Source organism: Hyla sarda, chromosome 3 (genome assembly GCF_029499605.1).
Source record: "Hyla sarda isolate aHylSar1 chromosome 3, aHylSar1.hap1, whole genome shotgun sequence".
Classification (NCBI taxonomy): Eukaryota; Metazoa; Chordata; class Amphibia; order Anura; family Hylidae; genus Hyla; species Hyla sarda.
This window is the reverse complement of record NC_079191.1, coordinates 211,640,897-211,651,372: the sequence shown is the minus strand read 5'-3', so window position 1 is coordinate 211,651,372 and position 10,476 is coordinate 211,640,897. Positions and strand designations below refer to the sequence as shown.

The 10,476-nt window shown below is 48.8% G+C and overlaps 1 protein-coding gene across 1 annotated transcript; it reads right to left on the bottom strand.

Annotated features, from left to right (window-relative positions):
* Positions 1-258: 258 nt before the first annotated feature.
* On the bottom strand, positions 259-10,117 carry LOC130360701 (protein spinster homolog 1-like). Its single transcript, XM_056563253.1, has 2 exons — positions 9,912-10,117; positions 259-1,845 (listed from the first exon to the last, which is right to left on the bottom strand). Exon 2 carries the CDS (start codon positions 1,818-1,820, stop codon positions 306-308), a length of 1,515 nt encoding a protein of 504 aa, XP_056419228.1. The 5' UTR covers positions 1,821-1,845; positions 9,912-10,117; the 3' UTR covers positions 259-305.
* Positions 10,118-10,476: the final 359 nt, after the last annotated feature.

Sequence of the window (10,476 nt, the reverse complement as noted above, 5' to 3'; positions counted from 1 at the left end):
TAATGTGGGGGGCTTGAATGAGCTGCGGCATATGGGAGGCCTTAATAAATAATTAGAAACTTATACAGCAAGTGACATATGGGGGTCCACCTGAGTAAGTGACACATGGAGGGGGGGTGCTGAACAATTGATGTTTTGGGGGGGGGGGGCACAGGCACATTCTTTGCACAAGGGCCCTCTGCTGTCTGTGTCCGCCCCTGGGTAGAGAATAAGGGGTAAAGTGGAACATAGAACAAATGCAGTTATTTTTTTCTTAATTTTTTTTTTATGAAGTAAACGAGATAAAGGTAAGCAATGACTTTTCCTCAGTCTGAAGCGCGGTCCTCATCGGCAGGGAGCAGTGAGGAGGAGGAGGATGACGGAGGTTCTGATTCCATCTCTGCTTCTTTTTCGTCCCTCTCTATATATAGGGCCGTGGCCATGAAGAAGGCCCCTCCGATGACTGCCATTATGGTGCAGGTCATGAGGGCATACTCCAGGCTGCGGTATTTCAGAAGAGGGGATTTGGCATATCCTCGTTCGTAGGTGTCAGATATCAGGCCGATGAGGTACGGGCTGCCGGCGTCACCTAGGAGGTGATAGATTGTCATCTGCATGGCCAGGGCTGAAGATCTCCTCCACGGAGTTACTACTTTTAGTATAATGTCAGATATGAGGGTGAAATTTACTGACAGAAGCGTCTCTCCGATGAAGATAAAGGTGTTGGTGGCAACGAGGCTGATGTTGCCAAAAGTCAATGCCAACAGAAGAAAAGGGGCGGAGAGCATCATCGCGCATCCACACACAAGCGGGTCCGCCCGTGGATTGGATTTGCGATATCTTTTACTTATCTCCGTCCCTGCTACAACTCCCAGAATGCCGGAAACTACTGTAACCACACCAAATATTAGGATGTCGTGATAGTCACACGGTTCAGCACGGCAAGGGTCCTTCTCTTGTAGGAGTGTTCGTGCGTGGGTCAGGTATGACGGACCCCATACACCTATGGCTCCCACTATGAAAGATACAGCCGTCGATCCCATGGTGGTTAACATGAAGCTTCGATTTTTAAATAGTTTTTTCAGATCTGTCGCCCATTTGGCAAACTTCTGGGATTTGTTGTTCTTCTTCCCGTTTGTAGTCGTTCTTGGAAGCTCCTTTGTGACCAAAATCATCAAAGCCACAGCTATGAGGCCCAGGCCAGGGGTGACCCGAAATGCCCAGTGCCAATCACCCCTTGCTGCATCAGTCACTTTGGGCCCGATGATGTATCCTAGTCCGCAGCCTACAGGTATGACGGAGTAAAACACGTTCAGCATGCGGGTCCGCTGGTCACTTGTAAAAAGGTCTGCAATGATGGAGGGGGAGATGGTGCAGAAAGTCGCCTCTCCGGCCCCAACCAGTCCACTCGTCAGCAGGAAGAGCAGGAAGTACCCGTCGGGGATGAATGACAGGGTAAGTGTCATGCTCAGCCAAACGATGACTCCTGCGCAAACAGTATATTTCTTATTACAGTGGTCGCCCAAATATCCGGCAATTGGTGCGACCAGCACATAGCTTCCAATGAACAATGTATTCAATAAGCCGGACAGACTAGCATTGGTGTCATATGCTTTCTGTATATAAGGCAGCACCCCCGCCACGCTGGAGCGATTTGCATAGATGAGCAAATTAACAAAGGCGAGGATCACTACGGTGATGATGGAACGTGCGGTGGACATCACGCTTAGAGATGGCAGGTTCTGCCTCTCAGGGATATCGCCCTTTTCTACATCCATATCACTATGGTCCTCCATTGCTTCTTCCTCCTCCTTCAGCAATGGGTCTTGTGGAGAGGCCATGGTCACAGGTCAGAGCCTGAAAACACTAGAGAGAGAGAGATAAGTGAACACATTAGACAACATGTCATCATTCCTGTCATTATACAATAGATCCTTCATACAGAGCAGAAATGTCCAGAACAGAACCACAAGATAACACTAAGACCATCGCAGCCTCAGAAGAAGATGCTTCTCTATAAGTGTTTTATATGGAGACGTCTTCCCTGAGGTTACCAATGTCTGATAACCCTGAACCTGTCCGGTCCTAGTAATATCTGATAACCCTGAACCTGTCCGGTCCTAGTAATATCTGATAACCCTGAACCTGTCCGGTCCTAGTAATATCTGATAACCCTGAACCTGTCCGGTCATAGTAATATCTGATAACCCTGAACCTGTCCGGTCCTAGTAATATCTGATAACCCTGAACCTGTCTGGTCCTAGTAATATCTGATAATCCTGAACCTGTCCGGTCCTAGTAATATCTGATAAACCTGAACCTGTCCTGTCCTAGTAATATCTGATAAACCTGAACCTCTCCGGTCATAGTAATATCTGACAACCCTGAACCTGTCCGGTCCTAGTAATATCTGATAACCCTGAACCTGTCTGGTCCTAGTAATATCTGATAACCCTGAACCTGTCCGGTCCTAGTAATATCTGATAACCCTGAACCTGTCCGGTCCTAGTAATATCTGATAACCCTGAACCTGTCCGGTCCTAGTAATATCTAAAAAACCCTGAACCTGTCCGGTCCTAGTAATATCTGATAACCCTGAACCTGTCCGGTCCTAGTAATATCTGATAACCCTGAACCTGTCCGGTCCTAGTAATATCTGATAACCCTGAACCTGTCCGGTCATAGTAATATCTGATAACCTTGAACCTGTCCGGTCCTAGTAATATCTGATAACCCTGAACCTGTCCGGTCCTAGTAATATCTGATAACCCTGAACCTGTCTGGTCCTAGTAATATCTGATAATCCTGAACCTGTCCGGTCCTAGTAATATCTGATAAACCTGAACCTGTCCTGTCCTAGTAATATCTGATAAACCTGAACCTCTCCGGTCATAGTAATATCTGACAACCCTGAACCTGTCCGGTCCTAGTAATATCTGATAACCCTGAACCTGTCTGGTCCTAGTAATATCTGATAACCCTGAACCTGTCCGGTCCTAGTAATATCTGATAACCCTGAACCTGTCCGGTGCTAGTAATATCTGATAACCCTGAACCTGTCCGGTCCTAGTAATATCTGAAAACCCTGAACCTGTCCGGTCCTAGTAATATCTGATAACCCTGAACCTGTCCGGTCCTAGTAATATCTGATAACCCTGAACCTGTCCGGTCATAGTAATATCTGATAACCCTGAACCTGTCTGGTCCTAGTAATATCTGATAATCCTGAACCTGTCCGGTCCTAGTAATATCTGATAAACCTGAACCTGTCCTGTCCTAGTAATATCTGATAAACCTGAACCTCTCCGGTCATAGTAATATCTGACAACCCTGAACCTGTCCGGTCCTAGTAATATCTGATAACCCTGAACCTGTCTGGTCCTAGTAATATCTGATAACCCTGAACCTGTCCGGTCCTAGTAATATCTGATAACCCTGAACCTGTCCGGTCCTAGTAATATCTGATAACCCTGAACCTGTCCGGTCCTAGTAATATCTGAAAACCCTGAACCTGTCCGGTCCTAGTAATATCTGATAACCCTGAACCTGTCCGGTCCTAGTAATATCTGATAATCCTGAACCTGTCCGGTCCTAGTAATATCTGATAACCCTGAACCTGTCCGGTCCTAGTAATATCTGATAAACCTGAACCTCTCCGGTCATAGTAATATCTGATAACCCTGAATCTGTCCCAGTAATGGTGGATTATAAGGGCTTGGCTGTATGGTCACTGGGCCATGTGAATGTCACGATGCCGGCTGGCAGGTAGTGGATCCTCTGTGCCAGAGAGGGATTGGCGTGGACCGTGCTAGAGGATCGGTTCTAAGTCACTACTGGTTTTCACCAGAGCCCGCCGCAAAGCGGGATGGTCTTGCTGCGGCGGTAGTGACCAGGTCGTATCCCCTAGCAACGGCTCAACCTCTCTGGCTGCTGAAGATAGGCGCGGTACAAGGGAGTAGACAGAAGCAAGGTCGGACGTAGCAGAAGGTCGGGGCAGGCAGCAAGGATCGTAGTCAGGGGCAACGGCAGAAGGTCTGGAATCACAGGCAAGGAACACACAAGGAACGCTTTCACTGGCACTAGGGCAACAAGATCCGGCGAGGGAGTGAAGGGGAAGTGAGGTGATATAGGGAAGTGCACAGGTGTAAACACTAATTGGAACCACTGCACCAATCAGCGGTGCAGTGGCCCTTTAAATCGCAAAGACCCGGCGCGCGCGCGCCCTAGGGAGCGGGGCCGCGCGCGCCGGGACAGAACTGACGGGGAGCGAGTAAGGTACGGGAGCCGGGGTGCGCATCGCGAGCGGGCGCTACCCGCATCGCGAATCGCATCCCGGCCGGAGGTGGTAACGCAGCGCCCCGGGTCCGTGGAACCGACCGGGGCGCTGCAGTGAGGGAAGTGTAGCGAGCGCTCCGGGGAGGAGCGGGGACCCGGAGCGCTCGGCGTAACAGTACCCCCCCCCTTGGGTCTCCCCCTCTTCTTGGGGCCTGAGAACCTGAGGATCAGACTTTTGTCCAGGATATTGTCCTCAGGTTCCCAGGACCTCTCTTCTGGACCACAACCCTCCCAATCCACTAAAAAAAAAGTTCTTCCCCTGACCTTTTTAGAGGCCAAAATCTCTTTGACAGAGAAGATGTCCGAGGAGCCGGAAACAGGAGTGGGAGGAACAGATTTAGGAGAAAAACGGTTGAGGATGAGAGGTTTAAGAAGAGAGACGTGAAAGGCATTAGGGATACGAAGAGAAGGAGGAAGAAGAAGTTTGTAAGAGACAGGATTAATTTGACACAAAACTTTAAAAGGACCAAGATAGCGTGGTCCCAACTTATAGCTCGGGACACGGAAACGGACATATTTAGCGGAGAGCCATACCTTGTCTCCAGGGGAAAAAATGGGAGGAGCTCTTCTTTTCTTATCTGCGAATCTCTTCATGCGAGAAGAAGCCTGTAAGAGAGAATTTTGGGTCTCTTTCCATATGGTGGAAAGATCACGAGAAATTTCATCCACAGCGGGCAGACCAGAGGGCAAGGGGGTAGGGAGGGGGGGAAGAGGGTGACGGCCGTACACCACGAAAAACGGAGATTTGGAGGAAGATTCAGAGATTCTGAAATTATACGAGAATTCGGCCCAAGGTAGAAGATCTGCCCAGTCATCCTGGCGGGAGGAAACAAAATGTCGTAAATAGTCACCCAAGATCTGGTTAATTCTCTCTACTTGTCCATTGGATTGAGGATGGTATGCAGAAGAAAAATTTAATTTAATCTTGAGTTGTTTACAGAGAGCCCTCCAGAATTTAGACACAAATTGGACGCCTCTATCCGAGACGATCTGTGTAGGCAACCCGTGAAGACGAAAAATGTGTACAAAAAATTGTTTAGCCAACTGAGGCGCTGAAGGAAGACCAGGAAGAGGGATGAAATGTGCCATTTTGGAGAATCGATCAACGACCACCCAAATAACAGTGTTGCCATGGGATGGGGGTAAGTCAGTAATAAAATCCATACCAATCAGAGACCAAGGTTGTTCGGGGACAGGTAGAGGATGAAGAAAACCAGCGGGCTTCTGGCGAGGAGTCTTATCCCGGGCACAGATAGTGCAGGCTCGCACAAAGTCCACCACATCAGTCTCTAGAGTCGGCCACCAATAGAAGCGAGAGATGAGTTGCACAGATTTCTTGATGCCCGCATGACCTGCGAGATGGGAGGAGTGACCCCATTTGAGGATCCCAAGGCGTTGGCGTGGAGAAACAAAGGTCTTTCCTGGAGGAGTTTGCCTGATGGAGGCTGGAGAAGTGGAAATCAGGCAGTCAGGAGGAATGATGTGTTGAGGAGAGAGTTCAATTTCAGAGGCATCTGAGGAACGAGAGAGAGCATCGGCCCTAATGTTTTTATCAGCAGGCCGAAAGTGAATTTCAAAATTAAATCGGGCAAAGAACAGAGACCACCTGGCCTGACGAGGATTCAGCCGTTGGGCAGACTGGAGGTAGGAGAGGTTCTTGTGATCGGTGTAAATAATAACTGGAAATCTTGATCCCTCCAGCAGATGCCTCCATTCCTCAAGTGCTAATTTAATGGCTAGAAGCTCTCGATCCCCGATGGAGTAGTTCCTCTCCGCCGGAGAGAAGGTCCTGGAAAAAAAACCACAAGTAACAGCATGCCCGGAAGAGTTTTTTTGTAGAAGGACAGCTCCAGCTCCCACTGAGGAGGCATCAACCTCCAATAGGAAGGGTTTAGATGGGTCAGGTCTGGAGAGCACGGGAGCCGAAGAAAAGGCAGACTTGAGTCGTTTAAAGGCGTCTTCCGCTTGAGGAGGCCAAGACTTGGGATCGGCATTTTTTTTTGTTAAAGCCACAATAGGAGCCACAATGGTAGAAAAATGTGGAATAAATTGCCTGTAATAATTGGCGAACCCCAAAAAACGTTGGATGGCACGGAGTCCGGAGGGGCGTGGCCAATCTAAGACGGCAGAGAGTTTATCTGGGTCCATTTGTAGTCCCTGGCCAGAGACCAAGTATCCTAGAAAAGGAAGAGATTGGCATTCAAACAGACATTTCTCTATTTTGGCATAGAGTTGATTATCACGAAGTCTCTGAAGAACCATACGGACATGCTGGCGGTGTTCTTCAAGATTGGCAGAAAAAATCAGGATATCGTCCAGATATACAACAACACAGGAGTATAGGAGATCACGAAAAATTTCATTAACAAAGTCTTGGAAGACGGCAGGGGCGTTGCATAGACCAAAGGGCATGACCAGATACTCAAAGTGTCCATCTCTGGTGTTAAATGCCGTTTTCCATTCATCCCCCTCTCTGATGCGGATGAGATTATAAGCACCTCTTAAGTCCAGTTTGGTAAAAATATGGGCACCTTGGAGACGATCAAAGAGTTCAGAGATGAGGGGTAGGGGGTAGCGGTTCTTAACCGTGATTTTATTAAGACCGCGGTAGTCAATGCAAGGACGTAGAGAGCCATCTTTTTTGGACACAAAGAAAAATCCGGCTCCGGCAGGAGAGGAGGATTTACGGATAAAGCCCTTTTTTAAATTTTCTTGGACGTATTCAGACATGGCAAGAGTCTCTGGGACGGACAGAGGATAGATTCTGCCCCGGGGTGGAGTAGTGCCCGGGAGGAGGTCAATGGGACAATCATAAGGCCTGTGAGGAGGTAGAGTCTCAGCTTGTTTTTTGCAAAAAACGTCCGCAAAGTCCATATAGGCCTTAGGGAGACCGGTTACATGAGGAAGCACAGGGACACGGCAAGGTTTACTGGGAACCGGTTTTAAGCAGTCCTTGGAACAAGAGGGCCCCCAACTCTTGATCTCCCCAGTGGACCAATCCAGGATTGGGGAATGGAGTTGAAGCCAGGGAAGTCCAAGAAGGATTTCAGAAGTGCAATTGGGGAGGACCAACAGTTCAATCCTCTCGTGATGAGATCCGATGCACATTAGAAGGGGCTCCGTGCGGAAACGTATAGTACAGTCCAATCTTTCATTGTTTACACAATTGATGTAGAGGGGTCTGGCGAGACTGGTCACCGGGATGTTGAACCTGTTGACGAGAGAGGCTAAGATGAAATTTCCTGCAGATCCAGAGTCCAAGAAGGCCACAGCAGAGAAGGAGAAGGCAGAGGCAGACATCCGCACAGGCACAGTAAGACGTGGAGAAGCAGAGTAGACATCAAGGACTGTCTCACCATTGTGCGGAGTCAGCGGACGTCTTTCCAGGCGGGGAGGACGGATAGGACAATCCTTCAGGAAGTGTTCGGTACTAGCACAGTACAGGCAGAGATTCTCCATGCGGCGTCGTGTCCTCTCTTGGGGTGTCAGGCGAGACCGGTCGACCTGCATAGCCTCCACGGCGGGAGGCACAGGAACAGATTGCAGGGGACCAGAGGAGAGAGGAGCCGGGGAGAAGAAACGCCTCGTGCGAACAGAGTCCATATCCTGGCGGAGCTCCTGACGCCGTTCGGAAAAACGCATGTCAATGCGAGTGGCAAGATGGATGAGTTCATGTAGGTTAGCAGGGATTTCTCGTGCGGCCAGAACATCTTTAATGTTGCTGGATAGGCCTTTTTTAAAGGTCGCGCAGAGTGCCTCATTATTCCAGGATAATTCTGAAGCAAGGGTACGGAACTGTACGGCATACTCGCCAACGGAAGAATTACCCTGGACCAGGTTCAACAGGGCAGTCTCAGCAGAAGAGGCTCGGGCAGGTTCCTCAAAGACACTTCGAATTTCCGAGAGGAAGGAGTGTACAGAGGCAGTGACGGGGTCATTGCGGTCCCAGAGCGGTGTGGCCCAAGCCAGGGCTTTTCCAGACAGCAGGCTGACTACGAAAGCCACCTTAGACCTTTCAGTGGGGAACTGGTCCGACATCATCTCCAAGTGTAATGAACATTGGGAAAGAAAGCCACGGCAAAACTTAGAGTCCCCATCAAATTTATCCGGCAAGGATAGTCGTATTCCAGAAGCGGCCACTCGCTGCGGAGGAGGTACAGGAGCTGGCGGAGGAGATGATTGCTGGAGCTGTGGTAGTAACTGTTGTAGCATAACAGTCAGTTGAGACAGCTGTTGGCCTTGTTGCGCAATCTGTTGTGACTGCTGGGCGACCACCGTGGTGAGGTCAGCGACAACTGGCAGAGGAACTTCAGCGGGATCCATGGCCGGATCTACTGTCACGATGCCGGCTGGCAGGTAGTGGATCCTCTGTGCCAGAGAGGGATTGGCGTGGACCGTGCTAGAGGATCGGTTCTAAGTCACTACTGGTTTTCACCAGAGCCCGCCGCAAAGCGGGATGGTCTTGCTGCGGCGGTAGTGACCAGGTCGTATCCCCTAGCAACGGCTCAACCTCTCTGGCTGCTGAAGATAGGCGCGGTACAAGGGAGTAGACAGAAGCAAGGTCGGACGTAGCAGAAGGTCGGGGCAGGCAGCAAGGATCGTAGTCAGGGGCAACGGCAGAAGGTCTGGAATCACAGGCAAGGAACACACAAGGAACGCTTTCACTGGCACTAGGGCAACAAGATCCGGCGAGGGAGTGAAGGGGAAGTGAGGTGATATAGGGAAGTGCACAGGTGTAAACACTAATTGGAACCACTGCACCAATCAGCGGTGCAGTGGCCCTTTAAATCGCAAAGACCCGGCGCGCGCGCGCCCTAGGGAGCGGGGCCGCGCGCGCCGGGACAGAACTGACGGGGAGCGAGTAAGGTACGGGAGCCGGGGTGCGCATCGCGAGCGGGCGCTACCCGCATCGCGAATCGCATCCCGGCCGGAGGTGGTAACGCAGCGCCCCGGGTCCGTGGAACCGACCGGGGCGCTGCAGTGAGGGAAGTGTAGCGAGCGCTCCGGGGAGGAGCGGGGACCCGGAGCGCTCGGCGTAACAGTGAACTTCATACTGTAGATACAATTGGGCTATCCTGCTATATACATTTACTAATAATGAACCTACCCCACCTCATTGGGATTTATCCATCCCCTATATGACTTTCTGCCACTAGTTGATTTGAAAATTATCCCTTTCGGAGTACCCAGAGTATTTCTATTGTTAGTACACACAGAATTCTATTATATAATATTATATTTCTGCCCTAATCTTTCTGTCATTCTTTTACTACACCACCAAATCTTTCTCATAGACTTATATCTTTTAGAACTTCATGAATTAGGACTCTTTTTCTTGGGGGCTGTTTTGGGCATAATTGCATTTTAGCAGTTTTGCAAGGAAAAGCTCTGGTCATGATACTATCTGTGCGTTTTATTATGTTTAATGCCTAAGCCAAGTATTGTCACAATGCTATGAGAAATATAACTTTTGTTATTTCTTTTGGAAATTAATGTCTTGTTTTTTTTTGCTAAAAAAAAAAAAGCAACAACAATAAAAAAAAAACTGTCAAACAAAAAGCCCTGTGTATGTATGAATAGAAGAGGCTGAGACTTACCTTGTGGTTCTCTCTTCAGACAAGGAACGGTCAAAATCTTGAATTCTCTATCGCAAATAGAAACTCTCTAACAAAACACTTTGCACCACAGGTTGTGAATGCAAAACACACTGAAGAGACTGCAGCCGGCGCGCACCTCCTTGTACAGCTTACGGTGACATCATCACAAGCATGTGTGACATCACAGGGTTCTAAACCATCTTCAGGTATGTGTATATCTGTATAGTAAATGTGAGTAGCCATATTAGTCCAGTGATGCAGATTGTAATACCTTTTTTATAGGACTAACAGAATTTTGTAGAGACAAACTTTCGGGATTCCTCCCTGATAATTTATAAAGTCCTTTGATCATTAGTCCTTGTCTATTGGACTTGATAAAGGGAGGAATCCCGAAAGCTTGTCTCTACAAAATTCTGTTAGTCCAATAAAAAAGGTATTACAAGAGACTGCAACATATTTTTTTATTTGTGTGTGTGTATATATATATATATATATATATAGTTCCAAGCGTGAGTAGGTGCCTCCAGCTAGGGTCCGTGTCCAGGATTCTGCATATGTAGTTCCA